Source organism: Solea senegalensis, linkage group LG17 (assembly GCF_019176455.1).
Source record: "Solea senegalensis isolate Sse05_10M linkage group LG17, IFAPA_SoseM_1, whole genome shotgun sequence".
NCBI classification, from domain to species: domain Eukaryota; kingdom Metazoa; phylum Chordata; class Actinopteri; order Pleuronectiformes; family Soleidae; genus Solea; species Solea senegalensis.
Genome location: NC_058037.1, coordinates 8,479,899 through 8,503,745, shown reverse-complemented (window position 1 = coordinate 8,503,745; position 23,847 = coordinate 8,479,899). Strand labels below are relative to the sequence as shown.

The window sequence follows — 23,847 nt, the reverse complement described above, 5'->3', positions numbered from 1 at the left end:
ACAGAGAGGTCTTCTGTAGCTCTGGAGCGAGCAGTAGAAAATAACAGCGATAATGAGTTAAGCTTGAATCTACAAAAGTTTTCTGACTGAAAGCCTGCGTCGTAAAGTTTGAGCCATGGAATTTGAAAGATGTGGAAATTTAACTGGCAACTCCGAGGCGTCTGGCTTCGGAGTTAATTGTAGATTCCAGCTGCTTGAAGTTTGACTGATACTGGCGAATAAGAAATGCTGGCTGCTTCGTGCACACCTCATTTCTATCTGTTCTTTTTTTTAAATCTTGTTTCTGAAAAGTGTATATGAAGTAGAAAAATGGCTTTCATCTCTTTTTGAGAAACCTTTTTACGTTTTAAAGTTGTATTTAATGATTGCAGGTTGATTAAACAATCATGCACAAGACTAACAAATAAGGCATTCCGTTGCCTTCGTCAGTGCACTTAAGAATAGAGCTTTGACAATATAAGTTTAAAGTTAAAGTTCACTTTTTCTAAGCTCTAAGCTTTTAATTTCATTATAAAACAGTTAAGTTTTCTGACAAGTAAGTTTAAATTAAATCAACCGTGTTTCCAGTCTGCACATTAACTACAGTATGTCCCAATTATGGGGTTACTGACAGAGTTTTACTGAAGCAGCTGTAAATATAATTAGTGGCCACAATTCCCTGGAAATGCCTCGCGTTGACTGCTGCTTTCCAGGCCACAGTAGCAGACCTCTATCTATTGGCTACGCATTAAAACGTGTTGTAACATTAAAACTAAACTGATCCAAAAGCTCCTGTTTGCCGGGCGAATCCTTGTTTTGTGTTGTTTTTGCATTGATTGGCATGGCATCGTGGCAAAAATGAGCTGAACACAGTCAGACTAAGAGGCCACACAGACACAGTACCTGCTTCCGGTCCATTTTAAGTCTAAGGACGTCATGCTCTTGCAGACTGACGCTCACATCGTCCGTCATATTCTGAGTCAGCGCTATTAAAGGTTTGAATGGCGTTTGTCACATGACGCAAAACTGTTTTTGTGGAAGTGGAGTTTGGTCCTTTTGTTTCCTGTCGATGAAAATGTGCTGAGAACTAACCATGCTGACATCGTCATAATAAATGGTTTATTTTGGAGAACTTTGTTCACTTGAAAGTTGGTTGGCTGTTATACTTTCTTTCTCACCGGCTGATTTGATGAGCCCCGTTTTCATTAAGTGCATGAAAGGAGTGTTTTTTTTGTTGTTGCATAGGTTAGGTTATGGCTGAAGCCGGGACAAAGAATGTCATTTCTAGACACGCGGCTTAGAGCGCAGAGTCATATTTCAGTCAGGGAGAACAACAGAGCCTGCCAAGTAGCTCCAGCTTCCACCCACAGAGACATGCACCGAGCTCAGACCTCCTCCTGCGTGTGTGTGTGTCTGGAGTTTGCACGTCAGTGAGTGACAGGCTGCACGACAGGTAGTGAAAATATTGTATTAGTGTCTACCTCAAGGTGATAGTAATATTCATGCAACATGTGAAAGCTGTCTTTTATTATTGAGCTGCAGCTTCTGCGCCACGGGATAAACTGACAAAAATGGTGAACACATGTGACCTGAAATTAAACATCCACATCCCTGTCTTAATAATAACTGGACTTATTTGTATGAAGTATTTAAAAAAAGGAAAATATTGCTGAAGTGCAAAAAAAACCATTCTGAGCCTTTGCAAACATCTGCATTTAGTCAGGTGATCTCCAGGTGGTCTCCAGTCCCTTCTAACATTCCTGTGCCTAGAATTACACGTGGATGATTACAAAATACCTGAATTATGTTTCACTTTTTAATTTCGTTACCCTTATACTCCAGTACACTAATGTGGCGTCTTTCATTTCAGAACTATCTGAGAGACACAGCAGTGGCTGAGGATGTGTACGTTCAAATCTGAATTCCAGCCTCTAATTAAAGGCTGAGCTTCATCCTTACACAGAGGTATGTGATCTCGTGTCTGCCTACTGTTACCTCTGCCAAGGAACTTACGGTTTATGTCTTTTTATTTGTTTGTCTGTCTGTCTGTCTGTCTGTGTGAGAACAATATTGTTCAAAACAGAAAAGGTTATGGGGCCGAGGAGAATTAATTCAAATTTGCTGTCCCACATATCTGCATTTGTTTTAAACACCTGTTAGATAGGCGACTATATTGACACTGTGGGAGACTAAGTGCCCTGTGTCATTAACTGATGACTCGTGAGCCTTGAAGCAGAACTTCAATTGTTTCTACTGGAATTATGTGCAAAGGTTCATTTCCAGTGTAAGGGCCACAGGCTCCACCGTCAGGAAGCAAATGTCGCAAATGAAACGCCGATGGCACATTTATGAACGTGTGGAAGTCAACTGGAAGAAAAACAGAAGAGAAACTTAGAGATCGTGATGAGTAAACGGAGGGTAGGAGTCGAGAGAAGGGGAAGTGGGCGGAAGGAGAGAAAGAAAGAAAAAGAAAAACTGATTCTCCATCATCAGCCCTTTTGGCAACACTGTGTGTGGGGAGGGGTTCCCCACACACAGAGGGCAAATGAGGACAAGAGACTGTGTGTGGGTACATGTAGAGTAAATACTGTATATATATACGTGTGTGTGTGTGTGTGTAAGGAAAAGGGCCCAGTTATCCTCACACTCTGAGCTAACGCCACATCTTTGAGCCACGATAGACCGAGAATGATCAGCTACTGAATGAAGCCAGTTAAATATGAGCCCGATGCATATGCCTTTCAAATCAAAACCACATGCACAGACTGTGGTGGAATAGAACCGATCCAGATTACACGAAAAACTGTGAAAGAAAATGACTCACGGCAATTAGACGCAACCGGAGACACTGTAAGGCACTGATCAAAGCAGCGTGTTTGGTTGCACGTGACAACGACGTGAAGTCTCTGTGTTTCACTTGAAACCAAAGAAATATGCTGCAATTTGTCTGCCCTGATTCAGGACGCGGAGGGCAGAGATGTGTCAGTCGTCACCTGGCGTATGAACTCACACGCACAGAGAGACATCATTGACAAAATGTCCAAGAACCAAATCTCGCTAAGCCTGTAATTTCCCGGCCGCACATGGTGAAACAGAGTCTGGACACGGGGATATATCCCCACTGACATCTGCACTCCTCCAACACATCATCAAAAATCACCCACATGTGTGCCAGCAGTGATCTCCTTATGCGAGTGTTTCTGCATGCATGACTGTGTGCAAAATACACCAATACTTCATGTTGCAGGACTCTGACCTCCCACCTATCCCAGTTACAGTGCCGTGTGAAAGAAATTATGCCTTAGTGCAGCAGGAGAATGTTTTGGAAAAGTGGTATTTCCCTAAAGACTTTTTAAAAACTGCGCGGCTCCAGAGGTATGTGGAAAACGGTTTGTCTCAGGTGGTTGGCTGTGAATGTGCCCTACAGAAGTAAAAATTCCCTTACAGAAATGTTGGTGGTTTGTGCTCCAGAATAAATCACCAGCTAATTTATCTCTGATGAATGCTTTGGGGGTTAGGAAAGAGATGGCTACACACTCTGGGTTTTTGGAACCTGAAATGGGTGCCCTTCTGCAAATGGCACTGCCAGATGTGAGATGAAATATGAAGACCATAGAGAGAGAGAGAGAGAGAGAGAGAGAGAGGGACAAAAGTGAGAAGGAGTAGTACAGTATATGAGCCTTTTAAGGCCCAAGGATGAATTTAGACAAAAGAAAGCACAAACAAGACAAGAATGAGGAGAAAGAGGCCAGTCGAGGACATTAGCAAGACTGAAAACAGGAAGTTCACTCAACAACACATGACACTTAAACTCTACTACTTTTACACACACACACACACACAGAGAGAAGTGCACACTGTAAACGTCACACAGGCAGTGGAGTACATTTTTAAATGGCTTTGTTGTGACCACCATTTTTTAAGGTCTCTGAATGTTGCCAGCGTTTTACAACATGAGAATCCAAACTGTGGTTATACAACACATGTTTCCCTATTATCAATACTGAAAGCTGATGATTCGAGTAAACACATTCTTACTTCTACTTTGGTGTCGTTCCTATTCAACACTATAGTGTAGCACATGATGAAATTCATTTGGACATGAACGAATACTTTTCTGAATGTTCTCTTGTTAACTTGTTTATTTCATTTTCCAGCCGTCCATCCATTTTCTACCGCTTCACCCACCACAGGAGATCAAGTTACAATGTAAGAGGTTTTTAACCTCTTATGTTAGACTATTATTATTGAATATTTTTAAAATATACACGTCTTGCGCTGCATCTTCTAATAACTACTGTATCAACTGATGGCTCCAATTTCCAGTGACTTGGAAGACAAGAACTCTTCTTGTGTTCATATTTTTTTCCACACATTTACCTTTACTAAACCTGTACATACAACAAAGCTGATCATCCACAACTCTCTAGGACACTCTGCAGATGGACTGCGTCTCATATAAGCTCTGTCTGACCTGTGGATTGTTGAGGACTGTTCTAATATTAAGTGCATTTATTCTGCAACAAGCAGGCCAAGCCCTGCAGCTTACAGAGGAAAAGAGCAGCATTCATGACATTTCTGAATCTAGGACCACAAACATGCCACCTTCACATTTGGCATACGCCACATCCACCCATGCCAAACCAAACGGGTACACGGATATGAATGTGTGTTTATGTGTGTGTTCAAGGGAGGTGAGACCAACTCGGTGCAGTCAGGCGAGTGAATAGCAACCGCACCGCGAGGGACCTGTCAAAACAGCTCCACGCATGTCAACCCCCGCACCGCTTAAAAGAAGTGATACTAAAACCAGATTCAGATGTGCCTGAGTCCACACAACATCCACACTCAAGGGAAGCAATTACACTATTTTACACATGTGCATGACATGAGCGCAGGGGCTGCAGTCGGCCTGCAGGTGGCACACGCCACACGCATGCACTCTACACTGGCAGGTGTTCACAAAAGCACAGAAACACTCCTTCCACATTAAAGTGAAAAGTATGCATGTTTGTGTGCAGAGAGACATTAAAACAACATTACATATAGCAGTATTCATGCAAGATACGTGGATTATTGATATTGCTATGACCTTATTGTGTCAATATTCAGTATAAGGTATAAAATCTCTGTTGCAATCATCATTTGCAAGATATATAATGAGGTTTTAACTCATTAAAACAATTTTTCACACAAATACAAGGCTTTGTTGTAGACATGTTCATTGTAAAAGTGTACAGGCCTAATGTTTTTTTGTGTACACTCCCTGTATTGTCTAAAATATACCGCCGATTGTCTCGATTTATGGTGATTTGGTTCAGGCGCACGCAGACACACATTAGTGAGCACGGAATGAGTTCTGGCCCTGAGAAGATAGATTTATGCCTCGGATTTGTGGGTTGGTGAGAAACAGGCGGGTTCATCTGAAGTTTGAATCACCAGCACACACACACACACACACACACACACACACACACACACACACAGAGAGAGAATAACCATCCAGCTGGATGTAACTGTTCGAGTCAATCCATAAAGGACACTGTTACAGAATGAAGGAATGGAGCCTTTGTAAATAAACCAGAGGTTCAAACCAAACACAGCACAGAAGAAGAAACGACTGGTGCTGATACACAGGTGTATACATATGTATATACTATATACAGATAAGCCATGGCCAAGAGGAAAGGAGGAACGTCACTGGTTCTAATCAGGGCCAAAAAATCCCAATCGCCCATTACTCTCCAGGCACAGATACATGTGTTTATTACTGGTGTGTACAAAGGACGGGTTAAATGCAGAGGACAACTTATACTATATATATATATATATATATATATATATATATATATATATACATATATATATATACATATATATATATATGTATATACATATACATATATATACATATATATGTATATACATATACATATATAGTATAAGTTGTATACACATATATGTATATAGTGTTTGCACCTTTCTTTAAAACAGAATAACCAAGAGCTTAAGCAGGAAGTTTGATTTTTTTTTTTTTTTTAAATAAAATAAACTTTACCAGTGACTCACTGTAACAGAATAAGTGATGTTCCCTACAAAGGAACATTGTCTTACCAGAAGCTGTGCAGCAGCAGCAGCAGAGTTGGTAGTTTGGAGACTGCAGGTGACTGATGCTGTGGTGGCTCGACAGCGCCATCTAGTGGAATAATCCAGGTGTTGGAGCAAGACGTTACAGTTGATGTCTGCAAAAGGGAAAATATTGGAATGTAGACAGTGTTTTCTGGATGGAGAAACTTTTTTATTATTATTATTATTTATCTATTCATTCATTCGTCCATTTATTGGAAGTGATGTTAAAAAAAAGTAAATAAAAACATTCAAAGTAAATCAATAACAACAACTCAGTGTGGAAGGGAGTGCAGGGCGAAGTAAGGAACTTTGTATCCTTTATTGATGCGTCATAATGATCAAGTTATACGGATGTTTGTTTATTCATAATCATGACAAACACACAGGGCTGAAAGAAGGGCGCACTTCTGACAGATGGGTTACCTTGCACACGCAAGACCACGACAGCGAAGTCCCGCATGCGCAGTAGCAGCCGGCTTCCCTGAGCCCAGGACGCAGGAGGGAGAAGATGATGCGGCTGAGCAGTGTGCACGGACCGGGTGCGTGACTGGCCTACCGACCGTAGCTATAGCTTTCCCTCTGCCTTGTCCAGTTTCTTGCCAAATTGCCGTTTAATGTCGAACTAGAACCGGGGTGATAGTAGAAGGTGATTAGTAGAAGAAGAAGAGGGAAAAAGGGAAAAGGAGAAGAGGAGGATCGGGGAGGAGGAGAAGAAGACAAAGAGGACTGGGAGGAACTGGGCATCAAATTGCACCGGATGTCATTACAGGCTCATAAGTATCGAGGATGTGAGTAACTGCGTGTTTGTTTGTTTTTACCTCACTGTTATTTGTGTCACTTCTGTGGCGACACTTCTCACCACGTGTGTGCGGGTTTGGAAGATAATCTTTCTCTTCTCCTTCTTCTTCTTCTTCTTCATCATCATCATCATCTGCTCAGTGCGGTTCAGACACCCACCTGTTAAGTTAAAGGCGCACACTCTTCAAAGTGACTTAAAAAAACCTTGAAGTTCAAACAAATACCATTGAATACCCTCTTACTTGAGCCCTGTGTTGCAACAACGATAAGAACATCTGACGTGCTGCACGTGTTTATTTTCAAATATTACATGGACGTGGAGAATGTGTTCTGTCCACATGGCACATGCAGTCAGAAAATCAGCAGACATGTGGGGTCGTTGTGCATTTGTACTTAGGCCCTCACCTAAGCTCGTTGATCAATTGAATTTAAGCCTCTTGAGCTGCGAGAGAAAACCTGCTGACACATGCGCCTCTGTCTCTTTTTTGTGCTCGCACAAACCCTCTTTACCCTCTCTGTCTGTCAGATCTCCCACCACTACTGAACTGCCACTGTGATTACACCCTCTGACCTGTTATTACACTGCTATTACACCAGATGACCTGTTGTCACACTGTTATTACACCCTGTGTGTCCTGGGAAACTTTGATTACACTGAAATACTCAGTATTTTCCTGCAGTGGATGCCCAGTTCTACATATGCCTAGCAATGAAATATTTAAAGGCCAGCTGATCTCACGCACGGGATTAATTATAGATTAATAGACACCTGTCCTCCTGTGGATAACAAGTGTCCATTATCCAAATATATATCCATCTATCTGCAGTACGAGTGTAAGAAGAGTGTCTCTTGTCTGATATCCTCTATCCCACTTCCTAAAACCACCTCAAGCTGCTGTGACTGCACAGCAATCATAAAAATCGATGGAAAGTGACCCATCACCTAGTGGAGATTAATGTATTCGTGCCGTTTCCGTCGAGGGCACGTGACGAGCGAGAGGCCTAATGTGCTCTCATTTACAGAAATGCTTGGGAACAGTGTAATGGTATAAAGTGCTTATAGACCACGTTTTAGCAATTATTATGACACAGCACAACAGTGCAACACTTCTGAGCTAAATGGCTCTTAGTCTTTTTTTGTTTTTTCTTTACAGACCTGGTAAACACCTAATATAGGGAAGTGAAAAGTGGGATCTTAAGGTTCAGTGCGGGCGTCATATAGGTGTGTGTGTTTGAGTAGTTTCTTTAAAGACAGTGTGCACAGAGTAATGCGTACTGTGCACACGGAACGAGTAAACAATCATTTGCACTCATCTGATACGTATGACATGTAATTTGATTTGGGTGGTCGTCGTGACTCACTGTCTCTCTGTTGTTCTCCATGCCTGTCTCCCTCTCTGTCTCTCTCTCTCTCTCCTTCCTGCAGTGTAATCGAGACCAAAGGCAGAGCCATGGAGGTTGTAACACATTTTGTGAATGACACTGTAGAATTTTACAAATGGAGCCTTACTATAGCAGGTAAGGACAGTCCAGAGACGTCTATTATAGCAAGAAATGATGTGAGCGTTAATTGATTTAGACGTTAGTAGGTCAAAGTTGAACCAAATAGCCTCTGATCATTTGCGCAGCAATTGTAACATTAAACTCGTTTCCCCCTCGAAATACACTTCTAACATAATGCAGCCAATAATAGATCATGACAATACATAATAATAGAACACAGGAAATGGACTGTGTCACACACAAGTCACAAGTGACACAAGTGAAGGTGTATGTTGAGTCCTATTTGTTTATGATGCACATTACAAACAGGAGTTTAGCCTGAGTGCTTTACAAAAACAAGGGGTTAGACAAGACATCGTAGAAAATAACACATTTCGAACAGTAACACACTATTACACTGCATTAAAACAAATTAAATTGGGTTTAAAATCATCAATGGTAATGGAAGAATTGGTCAACTTTTATAAATTTAGGGACAACACCTGTACACACAGCCTGCACTGTATGTGACACTCACCTATTCTCCCGCCAGACAAGAGGGTGGGGAACTGGCCCATGATGTCGTCTCCCTTCCCCACACTGGCCATCAGCTGCCTGTACCTGCTTTTCCTGTGGGCGGGGCCTAGATACATGCAGGATCGCCAGGCCTACACACTGCGGAAGCCCCTCATAGTCTACAACTTCAGCATGGTTGTCCTCAATTTCTACATCGCCAAAGAGGTCAGTGCCACTGAAGCGCCGCCGTGAATCGATGAACAAATATGTTCCGTTCATGAGTGTAACACGCATGTATGACCAGCCGCTCAGTCCAGTGTTACAACTGAAAATAAAGAGAGCGAAAGACACACTTCACACTTTGTTCACTGTAGTGTGACAGCTAAGCAGTGAAACTATGACATAAGGATGTGAGTGTGTTCTAATGTCTTCAACAAATAACAAATATATAGATGTTTGGAGTAGAGGATAGTTTCTAAAGGAGAATCCATCCATCTTCTACCACTTTTTTTGTGCCAATCTCAGCTGACAAAGCGGGGTCCAAGGATATTTCACCTGAAATAACTTGCTCAGTGTCCTTCTTACGAGCATCCTCCTGTTGGTAGCGTTGGGATGCTTCAGTGCACTTCTCCTCTTTAATGTTCTGTGGTTTCTCATCAGCTCCTTATAGCCACCAGATCAGCAGGATACAGCTACCTCTGTCAGCCTGTCAACTACTCCAATGATGTCAATGAAGTCAGGGTAAGCACACACACACACACACGCACACACGCGCACACACACAACGTCAACGCACATATTTTTCAAGTACATCATATAAGAATATTACAAAAAATCAAAAATGCTTCAAGCTTCACTGATCATATAGGGAGCAGCAGGTAGGAAGAGTTTTATTCTGTAGTCTGTGTCAGTGTATCAGGATCCGTAAGAGGAGGTAATAGGTGACTTGTGTAATGATTTCAGGACAAAGAGGGTGTGGTCTGACACTCAGAGAGGCGGGAGTAAATGGTCTTGCCACCCTGAAACTCCTCCCCCATCTCAGGCCTCGCTCACTCTTTCATGATGGCATCACCAAGAGATAAGACATGCCAAAGTGCCCGGGCTTAGAGAGCAGCCGTGTGCAGCTGGAGTTTTTTGGGCTACAGTGGGATAGTTCAAGGTCAAAAGATGTGCAATGTGTTTAGTTTCCTGATCTTTTCACATTGTTTCATATTCATAGACAGATAAGAGGTCAAATTATACTCAACAGTCACCAGGGAGCGACTCCAGAGGTTGCAAAAAGAAGAAAATGAGTCTACTTCTCACTTGCTTTACAAAATCAGTAAACATTTTCCTGACCAGTTAACAGTCCTATTCTCATTTTGTAAATTATGTTCCAATTTAGAGGATAATGGTCGATTGCAGCACATGATGATATGATGATATTCAATAGAGCCTGGTTGTAGGTGACGTCTGTGAACTTCAAGTTAGCAATTCTAAAGTCTATAAAACAAAAGTTACAATTTCAGGACTGGTCACCACTCGTTTATAACCAGACTGAATTTAATTCTCACTCTGAGATCATTGTACTGTCATTTTACCCCAGTTGTATCCACATCGACAGTCAGTTTCAGGCACTTTTCTCTGTTCCTTTCTTCATTTTTATTCTTGCATTTGATTGTGGTCTGTCGGGCTTTAATCAGATGTAATCCTGAAATTTGAAAAAAAAAGATGAAGATTAAGTTGAAGAGTATTTGTTTGAACTTCAAGTTTTTAAAAGATGAACTCTTATCAACTGGACTACGGGAGTGTGTGTGGACATGTCTGCTATCAGATTAAAACCATCACCTGTCACCATTCACTATTTCCATTTACAGATAGCATCTGCTCTTTGGTGGTACTACGTCTCCAAAGGAGTGGAATTCTTGGATACAGTGTTTTTCATCCTGAGGAAGAAGTTCACCCAGGTCAGCTTCCTCCACGTCTACCATCACTGCACCATGTTCATCCTCTGGTGGATCGGCATCAAGTGGGTCCCTGGTGGACAAGGTGAGGAAAAGATTAATCTGTGTTCCGAGACATTCGCGGTCTTACCAAGAACTGGACTCACATCTGACACAAATCTTCACAATTTTCCGCAGCATTTTTTGGGGCAACCATCAACTCTGGCATCCATGTCATCATGTACGGTTACTATGGTCTGGCAGCGCTGGGACCTCACATGCAAAAGTACCTCTGGTGGAAGAAGTACCTCACCATTATTCAGATGGTGGGTATTAACGTTTGTTTTTGTGTTCTGCGGGTGTTATGAGATCATTCTGTAATTTTCTGCGACATCTTCAACAGATACAGTTCCATGTGACAATCGGCCACTCAGGCTACTCCCTCTACACCGGCTGTCCGTTCCCCCTCTGGATGCAGTGGGCTCTGATTGGTTACGCGGTCACCTTCATCATCCTCTTTGCTAACTTCTACTACCACGCCTACCGCGGCATGCCTTCCTACACCCAGAAAGGAGGCAAGCCCGTCACAAATGGCTCAACTGTGGTAACTAATGGCCACGTTAAAGTGGAGGCAGTGCAGGATAATGGAAAAAGGCAAAAGAAAGGAAGAGCCAAAAGAGAGTAAAAGAAAAAAGAAACGGTCAAGGGGATTGCTTTGTGGTAAACAAAAAAAAAAAGAAAGAAAGAGGATAGTTGTTTTAAAAGCACAGAGAAGGAAGGGATTAAACAGAGAGTTCAAACCAGACGAGCATCCTTGCAAATAAAGTAGACGGTTTGTGACCAACTGGAGGAGATGAACGGGTAGCACTGTGTATTTGTGGATGTGTCACTAAGGGTTTGAAGAGAGGAGAGAGGGGTGTTGGTTTTCTGTAAAAAACAAAACAACAACAGGAAAACGCTGATCATTGTAGTCTCTGTGCTCTTCTGTCCAAACGTGTTCTGGACCATCATAGGACCAAAGTTTTTCAAGGATATACATCCTGCTCAGTATTCACTATCTCACCAACCAAATTTCACCTCCATTTTTTTGTACTCTGGATTCCAGTGTTGTTTTTAAATGAAAGTTGAAATAGTTTTTAATGGTAAATTATTTTCTAGTGCTCTTAAAGAGTCGTAATGGGTTTAACTAAGAGATCATGAAGACTTTCCCTCAGCAAAGAGGAAAATATTTGTTTAAACAAGTTTAGCAAAAACCAAAAAAAATGAATAAATCCCATTCTCATGACCTTGTCATGGACTTTACGCTCCTGTGATGTCCCCAACTGATATAACATTGCTGCATTTACATTAACGACATGCTGTCTTCTTTGTGTTCATGTGAATTAAAAGTCCTCATGTAAAGGGAGGGGATGTAGTTTCTTTTAGTATTTATGAAAACTTGTGGAAATATTTGTTTTAATAAAAATGTACTGTGGGTCTTGTTGATTTATTTATGTTCTTCCTGCTGTGCAACGTAGCTGATGTGCAAGAATATACTGTACACTCCATGTCCAGCTCAGTTTTATCTCACTGCCACGTACGACTGAAGGGGAAACTCACCTTCAGTGATTCTTTTTTTTTTCTTTCTTTTTTTTTTTATGAAAACTATTTAAAATGAAAGTGAATCAGGTTCTGGCTGCACATGTAACGGAAATAAAAGACCACCACCCCGTAAACTGTGTTTGCGTGTCCTCTTTTCTTCCTGTCCTCACTCCCATTCCTTCATCTCGCTGTCTCCCATCCTGGAATCTGGAGGATGTAAAGAGCCATTATGGATTATATGCATGTATGTGTGTACGTGTGTACGTGTGTGTGTGTGTGTCAGAGAGAAAGAAAGGTACGGCCGTGTCTTTGGTCTGTCCAGACAGATCTGCCCTAATCTGTGGGGGTAAATTGGCTTTAGCTCCAAAAGAGCTTATTTCCACGTCACTGCATGAGTTACCCTAGGAAAACAGGTCACTGGAAGAGAAGCCTCCTGTAATCTGCCACCAGGTTGCTACTGTTCTCCAACTCCATGGATATGTTCATGTTTGGCTTTGATACAGCAGTGATGTGCAACACCATACATTAATATGTGTAGTAGACAGAAAACAAAGAACTTCAGGAGTTTAATTATTATCCTGGTTCGTTTCATAAATCTTGTATCTCAGGTCTCAAATTATTTTTGTTCAAGTTTAACATCCTCAACCACACTACACTGCTCTGTCTTATCCCGGTGCACCACCACCACCACCACCTGTCGCTTTCCATCAATGGCTGGGATGGAAGGAGGTGAGAACAATCGACCGGATAAGATGAGCGAGATGAAGTACAGTTGCCCTCCTTGGGGATACAGGGATCTAGGCAAGTGACTAAGAGGATTGCACCGGCCCCAGGCTTTTCTATCAAAGGCGTTTGGCAGAGGTCACCATAACCTGCAGCCTAGCTGTTGAGTGTGCTTTATGAATACACACAATTACACACATATCTGTGCACCTGTCCATGGTGAAATATAACTTTCATAAACAATTCAGTACAATTAAGTAAAAATAATCCCTATGCAACACATCAAGAAACAGTATTTTAGTCAAGATTGTTTCTAAACACATCTATCTGTACTTATTTATTTATCTTAACAATAATAATAACAACAACAATAATAATAATAGAAAAAAACTTGAGCCAGATTTTAATTAGGTGTCAGTTCAAAATCTAGTGCAGGGTCAGTTTGCAGGGGTTAAACCCTTGCAGACCTGACCTGTCACTCACTCATCTCATTAGCAATTACTGTGTATGACTAAGGAGCTCATTCTAACCTAACAGAGTGGAAACAGTCAGCGTTTTACTGGCTCCTGCGCTCTGTGTGGCACAAATTGCCTGCAGAGCTTGCACTGAGGCAGTTTTGTGTGTAAAGACCACCCTCTGCTGGGCCTCACTTTAGTTGCTCTATTACATAGAACATTCACATAAAGATGAGATGAGCTGGGAGAACCTGAGAGTTCATGTGCATAATCTCTGTTATTGTTGGGAAACAAGAATGAGTCTTTATCTGCACAAACTCTGACTTGGTAAGTGCCTGAAAGCTAATAGTTTGATTAAAAATGGGGCGTCAGAAAAATGTCAGTTGACAAGTTGTTTGAAATCATATTACCTGTTCATTTTAGCTGGAATGACTCCAGAATTAAGACAATATGCACTGGCTGACTCTGCTTCAAAAGGCTCTTCTTGGTTTAGTTCCATCCTATTTATGTATCTTACTGCAAATAATTACAAGCCACTACACTTGACACTGCAGTGACGTCTTCTGTTTGACTGTTCCACATGACGCAGGACTGAAGAGGGGAAAGGAGCGTTCAGTTGTGCTGCCCCCTCTGATTAAAACGGAAACTTAAGCATGTGCGACCTTTGACCCATTTTGACTGATACATTATGTGTGTGCATGTTTTATTTTGTCAGCACTTTCATTTGTAAAGTTTTGCCTTTAATTAAAAACAATTAATGTGAGATTTGTGTCCCCCTGTCCTTTTTGCATGACACAAGAAAGAACCCCAACCTTGTTAAAAAGTAACTAAGTAACTAGAGTAAATTTTAAACAAGGTACTTTTTTTACTTTAACTTAAGTACATTTTAGACCAGTACTTTTACTTGTACCTAAGTCATTTTTTTATCAAAATAGTGCAATTTGACTTGAGTAGAATATAGAGTAAACAATATAGAGTAAATAATGTAGACTTTCATAGTGGGTCAAGAGGGATGGGCAGTTCTGGAGAATAGCGACATCTAGTGGCTCCACGACTGAAGCATCTTCTTCCCATTTATTAGTTCTATCTATTCAACAATGGCGAAAGATAATCTGAATCAATCCACTGTTTAATTATATCTCGCATCTTCAGCACTGCGTGTTCCAATGTTGTTGTTTTTTTCTGTTTAAAAACAGTTTGAAGTTGATTTTAATGGAGCAGTAGATGAACCCGGCCGCCAGCGGCGCTGCAGATCCTCCATCCCCGTCACCATCATCTGGGAGGAGGAGGAGGCTGCGCCGGGCTTCCTCGCCGGTTACAGCTCAGGAAGATGCGACCGAGCTGAAACCCTTCAGACCCCCCAGACAGGTGCACAGCTCCTCTCACCGCAGGAAGGAGCGGAAACAGCGGGGAGGAGAAGAAGAGGGAGCTCGGCGCAGGGTCAGATGTTCATCCGGATGGTGCTGAGGCTAATCCCGTCAGAGCAAACAGGGCGGATGCTGTGAGGGAATACCCGACACATTCATCAGCAGCGGCCCGACACTTGACTTTACACTTACCCTTCTTTAAAGGCGACTCCAACCAGCGTCTGCTGTCATCTTCATCCTCGGTGAAAGTGAATGAGAGGAGATCCAAAGGAGGGAAGGAGAAGGAAGGCAGCCTCCACCACCACCACCATCACCACCACCGCCGCCGCCGCTGTGGGAGAGGTGGAGTGTCTGATTGGGCCTCGGGTTTTTGGGTTTGTGGAGAGGAGGATGTTTACAGGCTGACCTGATCCACTTAAACCTGCAGAGGAGACTGAGGAGAAGCGGTGCGAGGAGGATGCAGACCAGGCCGGACGACATGGCCACGGAGGAGGCCGCAGACGGAGAGCTGGAGGCGGCTGCAGAGGCGACAGAGGTGGGGTCCGTGACACAGCAGGAGCAGGCCTTTGACGACGAGATGGAGAGGCTGCTGGAGGAAAATGAAGATCTCAAGGTTTGAAAACAGTCATTTTTTATGAAAAATACCACGTGTCACTTCACCATAACAGTAGGCCACAGCATCAAATTCGACAATTGCACATTAGCAGCAGGAAATGTATCTATTTTGACCATTTATTTTTGGACTGTATGTTTGGTGTGATGTGTCATTACTGACTGAAACTTACAAACACACGTCATGTTGTTTGTATTTTGATTTATCTGTTCATTTGTCAGATTGGCCTACAGAAGATAACAGATAACAAATTACACCAGTATGATAATAATTAGTGTTTAGAAGGGACTGTCAACAGCTGCAATGTTGGCAGGAAATGATTGTGTTTCCTTCTGAAAATCCAGACCATATTTGACTCGGGTGCAAATCGTCTATTACTCTAAACATCGAAACAAATGGACATTTGTTTGACACATTATGGCAACCTGTGTTTCCACTAGTGTGAGATCGAAGAGATGAGGACCGAGATGGACGAGATGAGAGACACTTTCTACGAGGAAGACACTTGTCAGCTGCAGGAGATGAGGCGTGAGCTAGAGAGAGCCAATAAAAACTGCCGGATCCTGCAGTATCGCCTGAGGAAGGCTGAGAGGAAGAGGCTGCGCTACGCCCAGACAGGAGAGATTGATGAGGAGCTGCTCAGGAGTCTGGAGCAGGATTTGAAGGTGGATCCAGAAGGGTCACCTACTTGACTCTTTGTACAAGATGAGAATGCACTTCTTAAATGTGATAGTAAAGACATGTATCCTAAAGTTCAGTTCTAACAGTGAAACTACATCTCAAAACCTGCAGGTAGCGAAGGATGTGTCGGTGAGGCTGCACCACGAGCTGGAAAAGGTGGAGGAGAAACGCACAAAGACGGAAGAGGAGAATGAAAAACTGAGGCAGAAACTCATAGAGGTGGAAGTGACCAAACAAGCTCTGCAGAACGAACTAGACAAATCCAAAGAGGTAAATAATACACACTTATTTTATATAAATCTACACCACATCCATTAATGACAACAAAGTGATATAATATGTACTCCTAAAGTCACAATATAGCCTATAGAGACTTTCACTGTATATTCCTATTTAGAGAGATGAGAGATGTTATCTTCCATCTACTAGCTTAGAGAGTGGACTGTTTATAGTAAATTAAATTAGAATGCCCTAGAGTACACAGAGAACGAAATACTTCGAAATACAAAATACTAGATCTGTAACTACTGAACATTTTATCTTATAAAGGAATGTTTTACTCACAAATTATACATATTGACAAATGTTACTGTCCTCTAATAGTCACAGAAGAGAAGAGGAAGTAAAGACATCCAGAAGACAGACAAGAGAACAGCACAGACTCCTACTGAGGTGAGTTGCCATGACAAATGAAACAATCATGTTGGTTTCTCTTGCTTACACAAATCAGTTATCCAAAGTAATGGATAAAGTAATTATCTTCATATTTTCAGTAAAGTCTTCAGTGCCCTTTAAGAACTATATTTGGTAACATCCTCTTGGTTTTACAAAGAGATGAAGTTTTTGCTCAGAATTGCTGTATTACAAAGTTTTGTAGAGATCACGTCAGAGATTTGACCTTCTTTTACTTAAAAGCACGTTTGTTTACTCTCTGTGCTCCAGGAGGACAATGAGGACCTCAAGTGCCAGCTAGCATTCATCAAAGAGGAGGCCATGCTCATGAGGAAGAAGACGGCCAAGATTGACAAAGAGAAGGACCGACTAGAGCAAGAGCTGCAGAAGTACCGGTCCTTCTATGGAGAACTGGACAGCACCCATCCTAAAGGAGAGGCCGGAGGGCCACCCACCACCCGCGAGTCAGAGTTGAAACTACGGCTCCGCCTGGTGGAGGAGGAGGCCAACATCCTGGGGAGGAAGATAGTTGAGCTGGAGGTAAGAGCAAACGATGTTGCGTTGGATTTTTTTTAAGTGGAGGAGACCGTTTTTGAGCTCATCTCACTCTTGCCCACAGGTTGAGAACCGAGGCCTGAGGGCTGAGCTCGATGACCTCCGCGGCGAGGCCGAAGGAGCCGGGAGCTCCAGCAGCGGAGCGACGGGCGGGTCGGGCACAGGACGAGGCCTGGGCGACGATCTGACCGAGCTTCGACAGCAGCTACAGCTGGTGGAGGACGAGGCGGAGCTGCTGAGGAGGAACCTCGCCGACGTCGAGGAGCAGAACAAGAGGGTGACGGCGGAGCTGAACAAGTTACGCTTCAAAGCGGGAACTCACGAGGGAGGCGGCAGGCATGGAGGTGCAGGCGTCGACGGAGCCAAGACGGAGGCTCTGCAGGAGGAGCTGAAGGCAGCAAGATTGCAGATTAATGACCTGAGTGGAAAGGTGGGATTATATTACACTGATGTTGATTTGTTTTGATACGATCATACAATCATCTATCGTCTTGGAATGACCTGATGCTGCCTATAGAGAACAGTCATGAGTCAATGTAATGAGGAACATGAACATATACGTGACCTTTGTGACATCACTTATGATTCAAAAGTTATTACCTGTCTTTGTCTTCCTCCAGGTGATGCAGCTGCAGTACGAGAACCGTGTGCTCCTCTCCAACATGCAGCGTTATGACCTGGCCTCCCATCTCTCCCTGCGGCCCAGCCCGCGGGACAGCGACGCAGAGAGCGACGCGGGCGGCGCCACAAGCGGCCGGCGCGAGAGCGACGAAGACTCCTCCTCCTCCCGCCTTCTTCCTCCTCACCGCAAGCGCGAGGGCCCTGTGGGTGGAGAAAGTGACTCAGAGGAGGTCAGAAATAACAACGGCAGCGGCCATTGCCTGACGCCCACACGGGGTCTCTACACCCCCACGGGGCCCGAGGGCGCCGCCTCCTTTGCCCTGGCCCACTTCCTGCCCAGTGGCCGGTGCAGCGTGCGAGAGAGGCAGCAAATGGTTGACATCCGCATGGAAGCAGAGAGGCTTGTGCGCACCGTTGACCGCCTCATCGCCGACACGGCCACCATCATCTCCGAGGCGAGGGTCTACGTTTCTAATGGCGACCTGATGCTCGTGAGAGCAGGGGAGGAGGGGGGAGAGGATGACGGGGGCAGGGTCAGAGAACACGAGCTGCTCTATCGCATCAACGCCCAGATGAAGGCCTTCAGGAAGGAGCTGCAAGCATTCATAGAGAAACTGGAAGTGCCAAAGCTGGACGACAGAGACGCAGAGGAGCCGCTGTCGGTGAGAGAAAGACTCGAGGCGTTCATGAGTTCATGGTGACAGACCAAATGTCTCGTCGAATTTAACGCTGACTGTTTTCTCCTTTCTCTCACCAAATCCAACCTCTTTTTTTTCCCCCTCATCCATCATGGTCTGTCTCTCAGATGTTCCAGCCCATCATTCTGCTCATCCTCATACTCGTGCTATTCTCATCCCTCTCCTATGCCACCATCTTTAAACTAGTCTTTCTCTTCACTCTCTTCTTCGTTCTGTGACGCACACATCCATCATTTGCATAAACCCTCCGTTTGTTTGTTGTTTGCTCCGTTGATTTCCTTTATTGCCCTCATTATTTGTTGCCAAGGTAACCAAAAGCACAGAACGAAAAATACTCAGCACTTGCCTCAGCCGCAGGTTCAACACTGGAGACTCCATTACCCATATCCCATTGCTGTCAGCATCCGTCCCTTGAGGAGGTGAGTGTCTAACTGTGCTTGAGTAAAACTTGTTTATGCTATTGCTTATTTACATCGCTGGCTCTTACAAGTATCAGGTTTCTGTTTTTGCACGTACAAGGATTTATTATTTATAAATGATTTGACCAATAGTTTTGATCAGAGAATTTATTTAAAAACTGTTTTTTAGTTTGGACAGGGCCAGGTTTACTAAGAATATTTGGCTTCAAGAGGTCAACAAAAAAACAGTCAACAAAATAAAGTTGCCAGATAAGTGGCAATGTCTTTACACAATATAGAAATGCAGGGGTCACACAAAGTCCATACTGAGCTTTAAAGTTACACGACAGGGAGAAAATGTTGTTTATTTCTGCGTTTAACCACTGCTAAAAATATTTCCAGCAGCAGTTATAACAACACTTACTGTGCCATCGTGTTGTTGTTGTGGTTGCCGCCTCAAGGTGAAGTGAGGGTAAAGATTGTTTTTCATCCCGCTCCGTAACTCCTCGAAGGCTTTGCCGCACGACAGGTGCAGGAATGGCGGTGCTGGAAGGAATTCTCATGATCACGCCGAGTGCCAAATGTCAGATGTTGTCAGGTGGCCCAAAAATTCCCCAACACGATCCCCGATTAGTAATTGATGGTGTGGCAGATGAACAGTAGCAACTGTCCTGAGACATGCGGGCAGGAACACAGTCACAGGTTCAGGTTACTCCAGGCCAGAACATTGTATGACATTTCACACATTTTGCGCTTTTTGCACATTTGCAGCATAAGATGTGCAAAGCCTGTGTGGATTAGATAACACGTGTATCGCTTTCCAATACACACACATGTATTAAAAAAAAAGCCACTTTTAAAATGATTGATAAATGTAAAAAAGAAAGAACATGCCAGGCATCCACCCACCTGGTAACCTCTGTCCCATGACTATCACATATAGATATTGACTGTGACACATTATTACACACTGTGTCACACACACCTATTTTGCATGGCTTGGAAAAAATGATTAACAGCAGAGCCCTGGTCACAAGGCGAAATCTGCCCGAGCATCCTAAAGCAGAGTAGCAACAGAGAAGCCCATTGGCTGAGAAAGTGCAGCAGCTGAAATAGCTATGTAAACACTTTCCCTCTCTCTGTGAGCCCAGGTAATTATAGCCAGGATGCTGGTGACGACAGTTGCCCCCATGGAGACTTCAAATGATGGAATAAATTTGATCCGGGCTCCAATGGCGCACCCCCGAGTAAACACTGGGGAGCGGTATAAAGGCGCGGGTACCCCGTCTGGAACAGAAGTTGTTTACCCTTTAGCCCAACGCTCCTGACTTAACCTCGACAGGCCGAGGAGTGACGAAGGACAAGGGGGCACTTTAAAAAAGATTTACGTAACACGGCAGAGGACAGAGCGAGAGGGGATTTAACGATCTGCCGCCTGGAGGAGCGGATGTGTTGGAGAGGCCAGAGCGCACAGCAGCAAGTAGACAAGGCTGAGGATTTAAAACAGGAGAGCAGAGGAAAAACGTGTTTGTAGGATAAGGTAAGGGCCGCTCTAATATAGATTTTTTTTCATCTACTTATTGGATGATTTCATTAAAGCAGAGAATCAAAAACTTTTACAGCCTTGAGTCAAATCTGTTGTGCTTAAAGTGATTTATTTCTTCTTTTTTTTAACTTATTTGTGGTGTCAAGTGTCTGATGCAACATTTCCTTTGCCTTCGACACACTGCCTTTCTGTCCGTGTAGCACACGCACAAGTGAAGCAGCCAGATTACTATGCATAGTTACTAGATTATTAATATCTCTTTACAGGCGGGAGGGAAGTGACTGATACATTCAGGCATTTTCAACTTGGACACTTGTCATGTACATGGATGTCAACAACAGTGACGACAAAGCTCCGCTGTTACTTCAACTTTACTTGATGGGAGGCAGGAGTCAGAGTTATCAGTGATACTTTTACAGTCAATACTGCTTTTTAAACAGATTTCTTATTCTAGGTTACCCATGATAACTACATTGAAATGGCAAGTTCATTTTGAAGCTCCACTCTTTTTTTTTTGATGATGATGATTAAGTTCTATTACTTAACACAGAAAAACAGATGTATCACCAAAGTATTGTTTTTGGACATCACTCATCGTTAGGCTCCTTGTCCAAGTGGTACATGGTATTAGAAGGTACCACTGCAGGGTTCACACATACCCCAACTCATGCCATGTGTCCAGCACTGGGTCAGGTTCCAAGAAGATGACCACCCCGTGTTACATGCTTGGCATTTTTTTTTTTTCCCCCTTCCTTCCCGGGTCACAAGGCGCACAGAGGTCACAGTGAGCGCGAGCGAGAACACTCGCGGTGCCGTCATGCTGCAGTCTTGTCCACACGTGCTGCATAGGTAGGCTTACATGCCTGTGAATTTTAGACAAGAATGCGAAAGGAGAGGGCCGCAAATATCTGACCTTTATGAGGCCAGAAAGTGTCCAACGAGTTATTTAAGCAGTTTTGGTTTTAGGTTTTTGCTTCAGTTCAGCCTTAAAGCTGACGTGTGACATGTGACGTAACAACCCTATTTAATCTCTCTTCCATGTATTTGTCTCGACAGTGTTTCAAGGTCATCGACCCTTTCCGTCGCTCACTGCTAACCCCGCCGTGACCTCTGACTGAGCCGTCAAACAAGAGGAAAGGGGAAATTGCCTTTCAAACAGGCCTCCGGACATTCAGCAGCCTGCATTATGGCAGCCATTGATCTGGAGCGTGGGTTGGAGCACAGAGGCCAGGGCTGGGGACAGGAGAGGCCAGAGCTGATGGACAACTTCGACTCTGAGATGCAGGAGTGGGAGGACCAGCTGCAGGACATTCAGAGAAAAATCGAAGAGGTAAAGATGGTCCTGGACTGCAATTTCTATACAACATAGTCAGTGAAATATGGCAATATGTCTCTGATTGATTGCAGTTTAACAACTCAGTAGCCTTTTTTATTTTTTTTTCAAATTGGATTATGTCATGTGCATCATTAACCGCAGTAATAAATGACACTGGTCTCGTCCAAAATATACACAAATTCAGTGTTGTAAAATCAGTACGGTTCATTTAAAGAGTTTGTTTTAACATGACACTGTTTGGTCTCACGTGGAACGCTGCAGCGTGCCAACAGGCTAATGGTTTTCTTCCCCTGTTATGTATACTGCATGTGCATTTCACGTGTGTGTGTGTGTGTGTGTATCTGTGTGAACGCGTGCGCTGCATAACTGCCAGCTACTCAACCCTGGGGCCTTGTTAGAACAATAACACAGACAAATGTTAACAAGCTCATTTAACTGGGATGTGCTGACAGACACACACACAGGGTCTGAGAGTGGATACCAAAGTAAGTATCAAAGGTTATGATGGGATACAGAATGCCATGTGCTGATCATAAGTACAGATTAGGTTGTGCTGTGTAAACACGGTTCTTCTCGATGCGCTGTGGTCTCGTAATACAGTTCACGAGTGACCAGCAGGCTGTCGCTCAACGTTTTGTTTCGTTTTCATTCCCCAGCTGTACAATGATGTTCAGGCGCGCAGAGGAGCAAACGATATCACCGCTGGCAATCAGAAAAACGGAGGCGAGTTGGAGTATGGCCTGAGTCACCATAGTAATGGACATTTTGTGCCTGGTCATCACAGCAACAACCACTCTGGAGCTCTGCCCGTGCCACATCACTACAGCAACGGCTGTAACTACAACCCCAATGGGTACAGCTACCCCGTGAGTCATCAAAATGGCTACGGCTACTGTCACGGCAACAGCGTCTCGGAGATTGGAGACTTACTCCAGGATTACTTGGGAGCGAGGAAGCAAATGAACCGCAAGAACAACGGAGATCGCCACGTGGTGAGTGGAGCGAAAACAATTCCGCTCATTTCCCTGCCTTATGCCTCATTCCAGTGGCATTTGCACATCTGAAGAAACCAGATAGGAGTACGTGATATGAGAAACATATTGATTACAGTGAGCTGGTTCCTTCAAGTCTGCCCACACAGACAAGTTACCAGATCAGAGTTTTTACATACTTTCACCCAACTCTTGAACATTCCTCCTGACAGAGACATTAAACTGAGAGTTTCCCACTTCAAATGACAATCCATTGTGCACCTGCAACACTGAAGTAGATTGTAGCTAATGCGATGTAAGCAGATCATGTGGACTATTTTTCCAATAAATATTGTTTCCCTTCTCCCTTAGCACTTCAGTGACACAGTCAAGGTGAGTCAGGACATCCCTTCACACCAGGATGACCTGAGGAGAAGATATCAAAATGAGAGGTAAGAGGTTTCTCATCAAAGGCACGTTCATCACCATTTCATAAAATTGTGTGTGTTCATAATTTGTTTCTTCTATTACAACTAGACTTGGTCTTGAGCAGTTTCTGGGCAGCTTTGAGGAGACTGAAAACAAGAAGAACCAAGTGTCACACACAAGGAGCTCCCCCAACAAAGAGAACACGGGTGCCAAGCCCCCGCTGGGACAAAGGGATGCTCCAAGTGTACAGTCACGTTCCCAGCTCCCGGCTCCGACTGCCGAATCTCCCGCTTTGGACAGGAAGTCCTTCAGTCCAGGCGTCCTTGGTGACAGAATGTGCAACAGCCCCTCTGTTCTCAGGAAGTTTGGAGCCAT

The 23,847-nt window shown here is 43.6% G+C and overlaps 2 protein-coding genes across 3 annotated transcripts; both read left to right on the top strand.

Moving 5' to 3' along the window:
• Positions 1-6,573: 6,573 nt before the first annotated feature.
• LOC122783916 (elongation of very long chain fatty acids protein 4-like) lies at positions 6,574-12,541 on the top strand. The gene is made up of 7 exons (XM_044048881.1): positions 6,574-6,896; positions 8,333-8,424; positions 8,942-9,129; positions 9,565-9,645; positions 10,761-10,932; positions 11,025-11,152; positions 11,230-12,541. The coding sequence occupies exons 2-7, from the start codon at positions 8,358-8,360 to the stop codon at positions 11,509-11,511; spliced, it is 918 nt and encodes a 305-aa protein (XP_043904816.1). The 5' UTR covers positions 6,574-6,896; positions 8,333-8,357; the 3' UTR covers positions 11,512-12,541.
• Positions 12,542-14,856: 2,315 nt separating this feature from the next.
• Positions 14,857-21,915, top strand: LOC122783915 (protein SOGA3-like). Of its 2 annotated transcripts, XM_044048880.1 has the most exons (11): positions 14,857-15,294; positions 15,380-15,565; positions 16,006-16,230; positions 16,358-16,516; positions 16,850-16,918; positions 17,189-17,458; positions 17,538-17,903; positions 18,094-18,756; positions 18,900-19,211; positions 20,342-20,730; positions 21,793-21,915. In XM_044048880.1, exons 1-9 carry the CDS (start codon positions 15,205-15,207, stop codon positions 19,008-19,010), a joined length of 2,139 nt encoding a protein of 712 aa, XP_043904815.1. In that variant the 5' UTR covers positions 14,857-15,204; the 3' UTR covers positions 19,011-19,211; positions 20,342-20,730; positions 21,793-21,915. The 2 variants fall into 2 exon arrangements, with proteins under 2 accessions (XP_043904815.1, XP_043904814.1); XM_044048879.1 differs by lacking the exon at positions 20,342-20,730.
• Positions 21,916-23,847: the final 1,932 nt, after the last annotated feature.

Bases quoted from the DNA above. Each gene is read 5' to 3' on its own strand.
- LOC122783916 (XM_044048881.1), top strand. From the start codon at position 8,358: ATGGAGGTTGTAACACATTTTGTGAATGACACTGTAGAATTTTACAAA. The intron at 9,646-10,760 runs GTAAGCACACAC...TTCCATTTACAG, and splicing joins ATGATGTCAATGAAGTCAGG to ATAGCATCTGCTCTTTGGTG. The intron at 11,153-11,229 runs GTGGGTATTAAC...CATCTTCAACAG, and splicing joins ACCTCACCATTATTCAGATG to ATACAGTTCCATGTGACAAT.
- LOC122783915 (XM_044048879.1), top strand. From the start codon at position 15,205: ATGAGAGGAGATCCAAAGGAGGGAAGGAGAAGGAAGGCAGCCTCCACC. The intron at 15,566-16,005 runs GTTTGAAAACAG...TGTTTCCACTAG, and splicing joins AGGAAAATGAAGATCTCAAG to TGTGAGATCGAAGAGATGAG. The intron at 16,919-17,188 runs GTGAGTTGCCAT...TCTGTGCTCCAG, and splicing joins CAGCACAGACTCCTACTGAG to GAGGACAATGAGGACCTCAA.